The sequence below is a fragment of the Teleopsis dalmanni genome, chromosome 1 (genome assembly GCF_002237135.1).
Source record: "Teleopsis dalmanni isolate 2A chromosome 1, ASM223713v2, whole genome shotgun sequence".
Classification (NCBI taxonomy): domain Eukaryota; kingdom Metazoa; phylum Arthropoda; class Insecta; order Diptera; family Diopsidae; genus Teleopsis; species Teleopsis dalmanni.
The window spans coordinates 22651160-22667677 of record NC_051846.1 but is presented as its reverse complement, the minus strand read 5'-3'; the positions used below and the strand labels follow the sequence as shown (position 1 = coordinate 22667677).

The 16518-nt window shown below is 28.7% G+C and overlaps 1 protein-coding gene across 1 annotated transcript; it reads right to left on the bottom strand.

Annotated features, from left to right (window-relative positions):
• Window positions 1-5001: 5001 nt before the first annotated feature.
• LOC119678199 (histidine-rich glycoprotein-like) lies at window positions 5002-6441 on the bottom strand. Its single transcript, XM_038089903.1, has 2 exons — window positions 6430-6441; window positions 5002-5517 (listed from the first exon to the last, which is right to left on the bottom strand). The coding sequence occupies exons 1-2, from the start codon at window positions 6439-6441 to the stop codon at window positions 5176-5178; spliced, it is 354 nt and encodes a 117-aa protein (XP_037945831.1). The 3' UTR covers window positions 5002-5175.
• Between the last annotated feature and the right edge of the window lie 10077 nt (window positions 6442-16518).

The window sequence follows — 16518 nt, the reverse complement described above, 5'->3', positions numbered from 1 at the left end:
ACTACTGAGCCTCCTCACCACGTCAAGGTGGCAATCCCCGAGAAGGTGGTAGGGTTGCATCAGTTTAAATAATTTTCCTAAATATTATATATTTTTAAAATTCTTTTAACTTTTAGGAGGTAACTTTTTAACTCTTTAGGCAACAAATTCTTAAAAATTATTTAAATTTATTATTCACTATTCTTCAAATAATTTAATTCATTATTTAGAATTATTTTTCGCCAAAAATCAAATATTAATATTGTGTACCATTATTTTTTTGAGTGTATAAAATTAACTTTATATTATTTTCGTTGCATTATTGACACTTGCATAAATTACGACATTTACGCAAAATATAAAATAATTTAATTAATTTATGCAAAATATCTATTGTTTACATACTCGTATCTATGCATTCATTTTAATTTGATTTATTTTTTTCTTTTTTTGCTTAATCCGGTTAATGTATCTATACATGAGACTCCCAAGCGTGTTAGATGGTTGCATGTGCATATTTATAAGGTTAATGAAATATGAAAACCGATTCCGTTATATATATTACCTGGTTTGTGTTAGAGTCAAGAGCTAATCAATGCACACATGTATTCATAATAACTTAATTATGATGAATTTGTTCAGATAGTTAATTTGCAATTCATTTTACTCTTTTAGTTCTAGTATATACTATATATGAAAGGTTTTAATGTTTTGTTGGGTTGTTTAAACAAGATTCATTTAAGTTTAGATATAATATTTTATATTTTATAAATTATTAAATAATATTATTTTTCATTCAATAAAATTTTATATATAAAAATATTATATTAATAGTTAGACGGATTCGAATAGCAAAGCGTTGTATGGTCAGAAAATTTCAATGAATTAAATAAATTTTTGTGCTTGTCTTTTCTTTGCTATTCAAATCCGTTGAACTTTTAAATAGTTTCTTTTCGTCATAAAGACGCGTCACTCTTGACAAGAAAAAATTAACATTTAATTATTATATTCATATACATAAATAGATATAATATAAAAAGGTATAAATACAATATTTATTGAGATTAGCTTTTTAAAAATTTTAAAAATATCTCAGATGTCACAAGTTAATGTTACTGGTATGTAACATATGTATAATGAAATGGAACTATCTATTGAATTGTAGAGTTACACAATATTTAATATTATAAATCAAATGTCAAGTATGAAACTATTACGTATGAGTACTCGTATTTCATATAGATAAAATAAGATGAAACATTTAGAAATAAAAATAATTTGTTGTATCTGAGAAAATGTCAACGAAGTGCTTTGCATAAGAATGGCTAATTTACATAAATTTACAGAGAAGAAGAAGTACAAGATCGTAAAAATAAAACCTCACTGCACCGCACTTTTTCGAGTTGCACTTAATCATTGCAACATTTTGTAGTAAACGTTGCAATGAAATGTTGCTGACGTTTTATGTTAATGTTGCAAACTACGCTGATGTTTTGCTCGCGATTACAATATCTCGCATCTAAAACGCATAAAAAACTTTGCAGAAAAGTGAATATTTTATATCTTTTGTCAATTTAAATGCTGGCAGCAGTTGCTTAAGCGTGTGACGTGGTTGATACTAATTGCTGATGAAGATTACTGATGAGAGCGACAATTATTTGTTTTGTAAAAAAGTGCGTAAAACTACCTGAATGAATTAAAAAGAATTGCGTATCAAAAAAAAAAATAAATTTAAATTTATTTATTTAGTAGGTCAATTCTAAAATAAAATATATTTCAAACTCTTCATATCCATTGCCTTGTAGTTTTTTTTTTATCATTTTGCAAGTTGACATACTTAAGCCACACTTGCTTGCAGATACGTGTATTTACATAAACCCTTCTTTGTATAATACGAGTAGTTTCTGATAATAAAATAAATTATATCTTAACATGTACTGGTTGTGTTAATTACATCACTGTAACACTTTTTCTTAACAGACGTTACGCTGTGCAGTAGCATTTGATACTTGTATCTTTTTAGCATAACAATTCTTTATGAAAGCGACTGTCTGCTGCGTGAGTGAGAGATGTTTCACAGCAACGTTCACATAACACATCTTATGTGCTTGCAGATAAAAGATAAGTGCAATTTTTTGTGATAAAATCTATTATTAAGTGATTAAGTAAAATGTCTAGGATGAGTTAGTTACCCAAGCTGTGCTATATTTATCATTTATTAATGTGCAACAATTTGACATTGGCACATGAAGTGCAGTACTGATTTACTTACTTATATTCTGTAGATTTGTGTGCTTAATAATGTTCTGTTGAGTTTTAGATAATCATTGGAAATTATATTTATATAATTGGTAGTATTATTGGTAGATATTTTGATTTTTGCTAGTGCCAATAAAAAAGTTACATACTTTCCAATTCTCAAGACTGATTATGTAGCTCATAATTGTGTTAGATATGTAATTTGCTTTAAGAGAAATAGTGATTCCTTGGATAATTGAGTTATTTAATGTATTAATTTTTCTAAGAAATGTTTTGGAATGGATTTGAGGAAAGATAAATTTTATGAATGAAAATAACTGAAATCACATTTCTTAAAATTTTTTAAGTATGGATTAAATTAAGCTAGCGCTGCAAGGAAGTACGTTAAAAAAAAAATTTATTTATAACTGAACTTACTTATATAAAAAATAAGTTAGCATAGTTTTATTTAATATTATTGGACGTAAGAATAGTGAAACTTTACAACTTATGATGATAAAGTAGACTACGCTGGCTTGGTCATGTCGTGCGAATGGAAGAAAGTGCTCCGGCTAGAAAGGTATTTGATGCGGTACCCGCAGGTGGAAAACGCGGCAGTGGACGTCCACATCTTCGGTGGAAGGACCAAAGGTACTGGGCTGACTGGCGGAGGCTACTCGACGCGGCCAAGGACGACCCACGTATGTAATGGCCAACTAAGTAAGTAAGTAAGACGATAAAGTAAATATATACAATTGTTTTGAAATCTAATTAATTAAAGTTGCACGTTCCAAAGTAGAAGTTTTTGTAAATAGAGTTCTGATTTGATAATTTCAATGTTCGCTAATGAAAACAGCTGCGAAAGTTGTAATCTCAAGAGTCAAATCGTTACAGGCTTCGATATTTACAATCTTTTGTTTTTCATATAATTAAGAACAACTGATGATCTTTAATTCTTTTTCACTCTTTTTAATTGATATTTGGAAACCTTCACTTGTTTCCTTCCATAAGTCTTACTCATTTCTATAAAAATAGAAACGCATATATATGCTCGATTTTATTCCTCGATTATGAGATAGTTTTTTTGTTATCAATATAATTCAGTTCTGAAACAATATATTTAAAGATGGGTCGATGATTGGACATTTTTCTCAAAGCACATAACTTAATAGACAATAAGACCAATTATGTACTGAAAATGTGTTGAAAACAACGTCTTCAAAACAAGAAATCATGCGGTATATACAATTCATTCTAATTGAATTAGGTGTATAGGGTTCTTTGAAAGGACAAGTTGTAAACTAGATTGAAGGGAAGAAATGTGACAAGCAGAATTTTTAAAATCGTTAGAAGTTTAGTTATATAATTATTTTTTAAAAAAAATGAATCATAAATTGTTTTAAAAATTACTGAGTTTATTTTTATTTTGACTTAAAAGTGTATACTTTTCAATTTTTTAAAATATGGTGTCAGGACCATATCAAAATTTCGTTTTAAACAAAACCGATTCATTTGAATCAAAATTCTGACTCACTTCTACTTTAATGCAGCGATTTGAATGGTATAAAAGCATGTTTAATAAGTATATCATATTATAAATAAAGAAGTCCTTCAATATATCGGTACAAAATATTTGAATGATCTTTAAGCGATACGAATTATGTAGGTCTATTAAACACCAATAATATTAAGGAGCAAAAACGATGGTAATTCACTTAAAAAACTCCTAAGTTCAACTGCTGTTGAATTAACAGCAGGCACTAACCCTGCAGGGTTATGCTAAACTAGTGTTTTAGTCACTGCAAGGAGTTGCATAGACATGAAAAAACCATCTGTGATGACAACTATCTAGCTCATGAAGCAAGATCGATGATTCGATATGGTTATGAACGTAATATACTCAATATACTATCACTAAAATTTTTGCTAAAGTTTAAGATGATCTAGTTTTATTGACTGTCCTACATTAATAATTAACATATAATTATGGTGTAATTCCTTCTTTTAGAAGAGATTTTGAAAAAGCTGCCAAAAAAAATACAAATTTTTTATTTGTAGAAAATTTGGAGAAGACATGGAATCCGTATCTCTTACAACATAAAAATTAGAAGATTAGATTAGGGTCCTTAGAAGATTATATTGTTCTATGATCTCCTCTATTTCAAAATCCTTATTTTACTCAACAAAATTTTTTTTTAAAGTAATTTCTTAGTTTTCTTGACGGCATTTTCCTACAAAATGGTTTTAAGAAATATATAAAAAATTCCTCCCTTTCAGAGGAAAGAAGAGGTATTTGGGAAGCAGAGAATGTCTAAGCTTAAAATGGTAATCTATTTGTTTGTAGCAAGTTTACTGAAAATATGAAATGCGTATCTGCTAAAATAAAAAAAAACTCCTAAAGATCCACATGTCTACTAGACGAAGAGATTGCAGATTTGAGATCTGCAGTCTCAAACTACACTAAAATCGTTGAGAAATCAAAAACAAAAATTTTAAATTTTTAGCATATATAGGAAGAAGGCTTTTTAATATAGAATATGCCATTACATGGTATAATTTATCTTTATATATTAAGCAAAAAAAAATATTTATATAAAGCGATGATTATATAGAATAGTATTGAAATGGTATACTATATATGAAAAAAATTTTTTAACGCTTTCGATTTTATATTTAAATTGCTTTATAATCCCTTAGTTTTTCTTCAATATAAATTCACTGTAATTTTTTTTTTTGATATGTTTTTTATTAAACAATTAAACTATGCACTTGTCATACATTCTATCTTCTTCGTTATCTACTATTAAAAAATTTGTATATGTACAAAACGTGAAAATCGGCTGATGTAATATAAATAATATGTTAAGAGCACCAAATCATACAAGCTAAAAATAATTTCAAAGGCTACCAAAGGACATTTTCCGTTGTCGTAAAAGCATTCAATCAATTCGTATCACTTTAATGATGATAATGATGGAAGTCATGATGATATGCATGATGATCCAAATGCAATGGTAGTGGGTGATAAGCCTTGATGATAGGTGCAGGATGGTATGTCTTGATGATTGGGTGCACCACGTGTTTCACAACGGGCAGAACAATTGGTTTGACAATATGATGTGGAGCTGTGTGTATGACAGTTGAGCTTTGATGTGAAACCGCTGCTGGCACATGCACGTATTTAGCGATATGTAACGGTTCGTGATGTAGCAATGGATAGTCAATGTGGTGATGGTCATGCAAGAAGCCCGGACGAGCTGAAGCAAATGCAAGGAATGCAGACAATAAAAGCAGAAGCATCTGTAAAGAAAGTAAGTGAAGTAAAAAAGGATAAACTATTAGTTTTACATTTATTTTTTGTTATAGAATTAAGATTGAGAAATCTCAGTAGAAGTATTTCAAATTGTATTTCAGCTTAAAGATGGTGTCTGTTAATGGGATTGTGTATATTTAGATTGTTTTATGTTGTGTGGGCTAGATTGTTTTTAAAAATATCGTCTAATAATAGGATTTTAATAATAAGTTTAAAAAATACGAGTCTTGGGAATACTCAAAACAGTGTGGTATGGCCAGCCAATTTTCAATAAATCAATTAAAATTTTTGTTGTTGTTGCTTCATTACTGTTCGAACCGTTCTACTTTCAAATAGTTTCTTCTCGTCATAAGATACATCATATTTAACTTTCAAAATTAACATTTTAAAAAGATATTTTATAGGTGTGAAAAATTTTTTTAAATCATTTAACTTCTTTTTGAAGCAAGAAATTTTTTTGTATAATTTACTATAAGGAATATGTTAACACTTCCTTTTTATATTCTAATATAACAGTCAGGCTACTTAAGGGTTAAATTAATCACAAAGTCACGCACGTGTTCTAAACACCTCAATATATCCAAAAATTGTAGGCAAAACGTTGGTTATGCTATAAGCTTGATCGATAAATCTATATGTTGATATAATTCTCATATATAATATATATATGTAACATTGAGATCTTTCCGATTGGTTTTAAATTTCACCCGTTTTTACACTAAAATACAAGTTTTTATCACTGACTATTAGATCAATCAAGTTTAAGTCCTTGATTGACCAACATTTTGTTTTACATTCTTTTTTTAAAAATATAATCCTTAAGATATCCTTTCCACCTTTTCATTTTAATATGAATATTTTTGTATATTATAATCACTTTACTAGAAATTTGTTCTTACCGATTTCAACATGTTTATTTATATATACAACAGATCCTGTAGAATTAAGAGTATTCTTTTAGTACCACACTGCTGGTGATAGAACCACTTCCAATGCTAATAGAAACGACAACTGATGCTACTAGTAACTCATGTGCGGTCTTTTATATTATTTTTGTTTATCTTATGCGAATATTTAAAATTAATTTTATCTCAGCCTTATTGTTGTTGTTGCAACTATGTATAGTAACAGATACAACAACAACAACACTAAGAACAGCAAAAGCAACATCGGCATTAGTGCAACAGTAATTTGATGTCAATGCAACTGTGGCAAAACCAATTACCGCGGCAACTGTTACTTTCGTTGCATATGCATTTTGCACGATGCGCATTCATTATGTATGTACATATCTATCACTCCGCTACCTCCGCTGCTAGAAGGCATTCTAATAACACCAAGATTGTTGCTATTACTTGTGGATTATTAGAACATCCAATGTAAACATCCGATTTTTCTAGCTCAAAAATCGAATTTCATTGTATTCTTCAGTTCTGTCACAGTTGGTTTTTTTTGCTCGAGGTGCTCTGAAGAGTTGCACAATTGCAGCGCCAAACTTGCGATTGTCACGTGAGCATCAGAATGTGTGCAAAGAACTTTTGATTTTATTTTTATGTAAATATGTAAATAAAAATATATACAATTTATTTACGTACTACTCTGACAGCGATTTGTACTTGCTTGTATTTAAAGTTTAACGGTAACAGTGTTCTGTTCTGAACAGTGGCGTCAAAGATTTGTAGAAATAGTAAAGTTGTAATTTTTCGTATGCGTAATTTTTGATAACCTATATTCTGTAAATCTACAGCCTAGTGGGAAGAAAGTGGATATAGTTTGTAGGCATACAAGGTAAAAAGTGAGTACATTAAACCGGGTTAATGCCAGCATGAACAACAAATTCATCTTCGCTAAGTACATTTATCAGATTAATGGAAAAGCAAGCATTTCATCTTTGTATAATACTTTGTCTCTATCTGGATCTTATTATTTTGTTTATCGTCTTATTAAATGATATAAGAAATTTGGTTATTCGGCGGTCAGATGAGAACTGATATGATAATTTTTTTGTAGAAAAAGGACTAATGAAGTTGTCAAATAAACAACGAAATATTTGCATTCATTTTTAATTAGAAGTACCAATTTTCTAATTGATCTTTCTCTGCACTATCTTTTCTTGCATTAGTGTGATGTTACATATAACTGTCAAATTACAAACTAAATTTATGTATTTACTTATTAAGAAACTTTTTGCATTAATAGGTCAGAATTAAGAATGCTAACGGAATATCTAAAAAGTCAATGGAAGTAATTACCGAGATAAGATATGCCTTACTGGTATGATGAAATGCCTGCTTTGTCTAAGAAGTAAGTGAGATGTTTATGACACATTTTAATGACTACTCAGTTTGTTTAACTCTGAATGAGAGAAAGAGAATTAGCTCTGGACTCAGCTAATATTAAAAAACTTTCTCTAACAGAGAGAGTTAGAGATTTCCTGCCAGAGATCTTCTGTTAAAGATTTCTTATTAGAGATTTCCTATTAACCCGATAAATAAATATTAAAGACTACTAATAGTTAATGTGTGATATTTGATATAACTGTATGGTCCTTCTAAATTCAATTAAAAATATTATTATTGAATTATTATTATTTTCAAATATAATAAATTTAAATATAATTAAATATAAGTTAAAATTTTTCCTTAGGCTACTCTGGTCTTATTACTAGGATGCAAATAAAATTCAATTTATTTCATTTTTTCACCCGACGTTTCGTTAGTTATTTTCCAACATCTTCAGGGGTATCTAAAATATTTTTTATTTAATAAGTATGATGTTTTTTTTAATTTTTATAACACAATTTGAAAATAAATATATAATTTGTGATATTGTATGAACATGCACATAAATAGAGAACATGTCGGGTAAAAAAATGAAATAAATTGAATTTTATTTGCATACTAGTAATAAGACCAGAGCAGCCTAAGGAAAAATTTTAACTTAAACAATAAAACGTACTGGTCAAAAACTTCATTATTAATAATTAAATATATATTTGCATATTTGATTTTAAGATTTGTATTATTATATTAACATTTATTTCATAATGTATATAAATTTAATAAACTTTCAAAGCAAATTAATAAAAACCCAAGTTCCGCTAATAAACACCGACTTTGTGCTTCCAATTCGGCAGGGTACGAATTCAACCCTTGGTACTTGGAGTTTCAAAAAAATTATTTATGAATAATTATATATAAGAAATAATTTAAAAGAGACCACTGATAATAGGTATTTGGCAATACTCGAAACGGCTTTATGGTCAGCCAAAAATTCAATTTATTAAAAATAATAAAAAAAATTTTTGTTGCAATATTATTAATGATAAAAAACCTCTCTATATAAAACAGTAATGTATATAAGGAATATAGTTTCTTTCATCAAGACAGACGTTAAAAATCAATTTAAGTATTTATTATATATTTGGTGATATTTTAGTTAATAATTCAGATTAAAATGTATAAAAGAATTCAACAATATTTTTTTAGATTTATAATAAATATAACCCCCCATTCTAGTATTTAGCAAACCGTCAATAAGTTTCTCGTAATAATTTGTTTAAACAATTTTCGATTTACCGCCACTGCTTGAGAATCATTAAATATATATTTACATTATAAAAAATTTAAGCTAAGAAAAACTAACACAATATTTAACTAAAATAATAATAATAACAATTATTGTAACAATTTTTTTCACATATCTGCATATTTTTTCACATATACAACAAAATAGCTATGCAATTCGTGTATTTCGTTTCTTGCTATAAGCATTGTTTTGATATTTGGCTTAAATAAATTGTTGTTGTTGTTGTTGCTGTTATTATTCTTGTTACCATTTCTGAGACGACCTTCAATTGTTGCAAAATAAAGTAAAGTGCAATATACACATTGTCTGAAAAACAAAACAATAACAAAAAAAAAAGTATCCAACAAATGCAACAATGACTACACTAAATAAGTTCTTCGTCTCGATGCATCCATTGCCAGTGGCTGTCAGTAGCAGATACTTTATTAGTTCTGCACTTGGAACCAGATTGTTAGTTTCCGTTCAATTAATTGCATAGCTTCAAGCTTCATTTGTGTTCTTGGCGTGAAATATATTTTATATGGCATTTAGTTGAAAACAAAGTAAAATTAATTTAATATTTTAATTAAAATATTGTAATTACAGGAATAAAACAAAATAATTAAGCTGAACTTAATACAATTAATTATATGCCTCAAAAAAATAAATATGATATATTGAAGAGTAAATACTGAATATATTATAATACTCTGAAGGAGTTACTACAAAAGTTTATAGTATTTTCTTTAAAAATTGAACACGTAAATTTTGTTTAATTATTATTTAAACCTGCCTCATATAGCTATTCAAAGATTGACTATAGATAGGTAGGTAGATGAATATGGGTATTGGCTGCTTAAGTTGACAATCGACACACGAAGATCAAATTAGCTCGTTGTAGTACCAATTAATCCCGCAGGGCTTCTAAATCATACAATCAATTATTGAACTATTGATAGTTTAACTAGAGCTTATACTAACTATTGATATAATAAACAGCTGTAGTTTTGGCGAAGAAATGCTGGAAACACTTGAGATGTACACCGTTTGATAACAATCCAGTATTGTCATCCAGCACTGGAAAGATAAAGAGTAGGAGGTTAATAGTTTTCTCTTTCTTCATTATCGCAGTTTACGCAATAGTCATAAAATGTAGTATCTAATAGACAACGTCAGCTTAATATAATATTTTCATTCCGTTTTCATTAAGCGCTGCAAAGAAACAGAGAAGCTCATGCAGTATAGATTGGATGTAAGATCTATTAAATAATGTACAGTGTTGATACTTGTAAGTATTGAGATTGCATTTTATAAAATTTTTGGCACTCACTTACCAGATCATGGTCAATGCATAGACATAGGTATCCCAACCGCACAAAAATAAAATAAATTCCCTGGTATTTTAATAGTTCTAAGTGATTTTGTAACAATAATGAAAATCGGAATTGGTGAGTTAATGGTATTGTGTATTGAGCAATGAACTATTGTTGTTTTTTCAAAAGTAATTTTTATACATTGAGCTTGTGTTTCCAAGAGACCATGCCTGTGTTGCGCCTTAAACTATCAGAGAAATCGTAATTTATTAAAGCAAGAGATTGATTAGTGTCTTTATAAACCGAAAAGTGGCATGGACTTCCTAATAGTACGATGTACCGCTGTTAGAATATGTTTAATGAAAAAAATCATTGAATTATGGTTAGTGTATGATATCATCAATATCGAAGTCAGTCTTGGAAAAAAATACTAATGCAACATTCGTAAGATATAGCCTTATATGTAATAAATGTTATTGAAATTTCGTGTTCCAAAATAGTTCCGAAAGCATTTTTTTTTTTATCAGTGATGCCCTTAAGTTATGTGTGAATAAAAAGTTATTTGAATCACTCCCTCGAATGGAGTTTGCTCCGTTATATTTTAAAATCTTACACCACTTAAAAAACACCCTGTATTATTCAAAAGTCTAATAAGGTACTACTTTGTATGAAAAATAAAGTGACTGAAATTTCATAGCATTATATTTTGGACCACCGAGAAGATTTAAAGTAATTAAATAATTATTTTTTTGCTAATTAAATAAAATAATGAATACCATATATTGTAGATAATTTATATGCTCGTATTATAAAACATATCTATATGCTCATTTAATTTCGCATTCTTTCGTCATGCCTTTCTTTGGTAACTTGCATTTTCATTCAATTAAGCCGATCTTGTCATACAGTATATTAATCTTCACAGATTTTGAATGTCATCTTATGACATCTGTGAAGTCCGTCCTCAGTTATCTTTTAAAACTTAATATATTTTATAAAAAATGCTTATTTGTGTAAGTTTTTATCTGTGAACTTATAAAGAAGTTCAAACTTTTGCTTGTTTGTGACTATGAAAAGTTCATTTTCGTGCTCGAGTTTCTGTCATTGAGATTAGATATCATTCAGGTGGCTACTGTTTGTTTAAATAAATATTCTAAATGCATTTGTTTTGAGTTTTCAGTTATTTTTTAAATTTAATAAAAGTATTAGTTAAGATAGATTATTACAAAAATATATTTTTATTAATTTACTTTGCTTATCTTATAAAATAGACACAAATACTCGTAAACGGATTTTTTCAAAGTTAATAGTTTTCTCCTTGAGACTTCAATAATTTTTTTAAATTAAATTTATCTGGTTAGAATTATAAAAATTTTATAAACATATCGTAAATATTAGTCTTAAGTTAAAACTGATCATTAAGAGGTTCATAATTAATAAAATTAGTACATTTAAACGAAATAGGTTTATACTTTCAGTTCACTTCAGTTACAGTTACAACATTATTGAAATAAAAATCTGCGGGTAAAGAATATCTTTTGGAAAAGTTGATGTTATCAAAATATGGATTAAAGTATTGATATTGTTAATAAAAAAGTATTTAGTAGAAGTTCTTCATATACTTGACAAAAAGAAATAAAATTCTTGTTTACAGCCACCAGAATCCACAGATCAAATTATCTCAATATATATGGGATTTGTTTAAGAGCAGACAATTATCAGATATTTTTACGGAAATTCAACAAAAGGATACATAAAACTCGATATTGAGCGGATATAGTACAAGTATACCACCGAGTGTGACACCTAGTGTGCCATCAAGTGGGTCATCAAGAGTGCCATTGAGTATTTCATATTTTCATATTGGAAACACTATGCTTGAATTACTGCGTCAAAAAAAAAACTAGTATATAGTATCAGAGTTCAGACATAACCCATCATAAGTCACAAACTTAAAGCAACGAATATTTCAATTAGATTTTCTTTTCTTGAAAAGCTTTCAAATACACACACCGCATTCAGTAGTTAGACAAATATACTGATCTGACCGGGAATTCAAGGTTTAGAAGGATCAATTTTAAGAATCAGTGATCGAGTACCAGGTAAATATTGGACGATTATAAATTAATGTTACAAAAATTCATTTAATATCATTACTTTAAAGTTAAATTTTCACGCAGAATGGAAAATTTGAGGATTGCTGAAGTGGATTGTTACAATTCTAATTGTTAAATTATGTAAAATGTTTGGTAAAGCGATGGTTAATACTATATTCATATTAGTTATATATGTATCACAATATTTCATTGGAACAAATGATAATACCCCATTGGTTATGTCAGACAAAATTAAGTAAAGATATACGTAAAGGATAAGGCTATGAAACTATTTCCTAAAATGGTTAAATATAACACCATATCATTGGACTTATTATAGATCCAAAGAACTTTTGTAGAAGAAGAAAAAAAAATTCTGTTTTCGAAGCCTCATGATGACATAAACCATATATAAAATTGCAGAAACGTCAGAAAATTTAGTGGTTCTTCCAAAGAAACCACACAGAAAACGGATTAAAGGTTCTAAATGAATAAAACTTCATAAACGGATTTATAAAAAATATTAGCCGATATCTGAATCAGTTACTGCATATATATTTATATTATTATTATTGTTAGAGGATGTGGCACTGCTACCGTCGGGTCTATTGTATTCCCTTCTGAGCTTAGAGTAGGTGTCTAAGCCCTAATGCGGTAATAAAAAGTAGTATAGAACCTACTTTAGAGAGTAAGAATATACATTCCCAGGAGCCTACAGTTTGCATTCGTAAGTATACCCAATTTTGTAAGGTGATGTTTTAGTCTACAGTACCCTGTTAGGATTCCTGTGATGATTCTAAGTTTTTCATATACATATATAAAACTCTTGCAAAATTGCATTTTCCCCGTATTTGTTAATAACATTGTAAGACTTTTATTAAAATTTGAAATCTTTATGATTTAAATTATAATACATATATTGAAACAAAAAAATTTAATATTGTTTTAATGTGATTTTTGTGTAACGTCATGACAATTATGCTATGGTAGACACAAATATTTAAATATCCAAAGTTCATGTACAGTTCATACAAATAGAATTTTCTATTATTCAAAGTCAAGAACAAATTCTAAAATATTTAATTAAATTAAATTTTTTAATAAATACTTTAGATTTTATTATCAGGTAAAGATCATTAATCTTGCATAAGTAAAACTAACAACAATTGAGGTTAAAAGTGTTCGGTGCACCCACCTAATATTATACAATTACAAGCCCAAATAATGTTGGCTCGGCTATTATCTACACCAGGAAATGTCCAATCAATGTAATAAAAATAAAATTTAAAGCGAAAGAATAATAATACTAGGAGAATATGGTCTCGTTTAAAAGGTAAACTAACAATTTTGAATAAAACAATAAAAAATATTAAATAAATAAAGGCGAAATATACGTAGTGCCCAAAAGTACAGCGAAGTAGCACAATGGGTTAGTAAGTTTATGGGTTGCCTGTGACTAAAGAGCGCTGCATTCGCTTGGCTTGAGGCCAAAATATTTGAAAAAAAATATTTGTTACAATAGTTGCACATGAAATGCAATTTCAGGTTGGGGGGAAAAGATGGAAAATATTGCTGAAGGTAAATCAACCACATTAAACGGCCACATGTTGCATGTTGGCTTATTTAATTGGATGCAGCATTTTTCATGAATGAATAAGCCAAAATGCTGATTTGATGTAGCAATAAAATGCAGCAGTTAGTGAGTTAGAAAATGAAAATAATAAAAATAATAAAAATTTTAAATAAAAAAATTCAAATCGAATTAACCGCGAAACTGTGTTTATGCATTTCGATGCACTGCTTGAGATTAAATCTGAACCCACTATCATTTACGGTTTAATTTTTTGGTCGTCGTTTTGGATGCAAATATGTACCTTTTGAAATGCTGTAGCGAAAAGAGGCAAAATCCTTAAAATACGAACAGCAGTCATAATTTAAATAATATATTCAATAAAATTAGTTTTGCATATTTTATGCAAAAACACATTTACAGGGTGTTTCGTTTTAATGTACTTTAACCCGAGGAAAAATTTCCTCAGAAATAAAAACATCGCATATGTAATAGGTAGTTTTTTGAAAGAGGTAGATTAACATAAATACCAACTAAGAATTTAGAAATTAGTTTCATGTGGCAACACGAAAAACGATTTTAAAGAAACGACAGAAAGTCAAAGGAGCATGAGGGGTTCATAGTGTTGTCTTATTTTAAATTATAACAAAAATTGAGAAAAAATTTTGTATTTAAAAGATTTTAAGCCATAAATACCGTATACTATCTATAAATGAGAAATATTAGCACCGTGTATATATTACGAGGGCTGCCCTTTAAGTGTTGCGCCTAACAATAAAAATACAGTGGTTAATTAGCGAGAATGGTTCAATTGTTTATTGAAGGCAAGTTATAATATGGATACTTAATGATAAATACATTTCTGCATTCGATTGAACCAATACTCGAAACAGTTTTTATACCCTGAAATATGCAACCATATGCTCGGATTTGCTCCGTCCGCGGACAACGTTTGTCAGATTCTGCTGACTTTTTGATAGACCCATAATGTAGATTACTATTTTGTTTCATCTGTCATGATGTCATAGATGTGTATTCAGTTGCCTCAATACATTTTTTCAGCATTTCCTTGCACTAATCAACAATCAACTTTCTTTTGAGCGATTATTAAATTATGGAAAATCCAACAGCAACAAATGTATATTTAAAATTGGATGTATGTTGGTCCCATTAATACCCTAGGACGACTCCATCTCCCAGCATCCGGTGTGTAACATGCCTGTTCATTTCAATCATTTCTCATACTGCATTGATATTTTCTGTTATAACAGTCGTTCCTGGACGACCTTTACGAACTTTGTGTGGAGAAAGCGATGACTATACTCGAAGTCTTACAACTACTCCGGATTTACAAAAAAAAAATGATTTTTTTTAACTCAGGAGACTACGTTTACTAACCGTTTAATCGAATTCTCCGAATACTTTGTAAAACCGATTATAAACACCACTATTGAGTATACCAAGTTACTATTAAGTGAATTTTTCTTAATTATTTTATTTACTCGTAATGGAATTTCCAATTTTGTCCATAATTCGCACTTAAGTTGAATGTTGCACGTAGCAAAAACTTACAGAAAAATTCACTTAATAATAGCATTCAATGAATTCATATTACTACGATGATTCTAATCAACATAATCAACAGTATCTCTGATGGTGGCATCATCTCAATTCGTGACATTCAAATATATTTTTTAGGCTTGTTATGTTGTGTACGTGCCAACCAAATGCGTTCCAAGTACAAATGAAAGAATGTCCACAATATTTGGCCTCTTCACAATCTTAATCTTATTTGCAAGAAGTATGTTTAGCTTGTCTTAACAAACCTACTATAATTTTATGCGCAAAGATACGAAAAACTTACCAAACTGACATCAAATGACTGCATCCGTTAAAACTGTGTAGACATTTTTATTTATGCCTTGTCCGAAATTACTTTATTAGACTAAATTGAAAATGAAAATAGCTACTGCCATACAAAATTGGCCAAGTAATAGTTAGCTTCTGCTAAGGCCTGACCTTTAGGCACGTAAAAAGTATTTATCAAATTGTCAATCGACCGAACAGTGAGTTCACGTCTATCGGATATTGCTGCCAATCTGCATAAACATTTCAACGAATTTTGCAAATATTTTTATTAAATTTGTTTTTGTATCTGTTGAGATCTGGCATTGAGAGTTAAGTATTTTTGGCACATTTTTATGTGCAACTTAAGAAAAACTAATCGAAGCCAAAATATTTGCACTTTTTGAAAATAATTACAAAAAATGTAAAAATATCTCTGTGAGATTAGAGCTAATAGTTTAAGTTGTTTAAATTTATTTATCATTCACAAATAAAAGTAAAACAGTATTTTAAATGTTCAGCTGGCAGTTTTTAAGATTTTTGTCATAAATCGTTTAAATATTTATTAAGGATATCTCACATAAAACACATTTACAG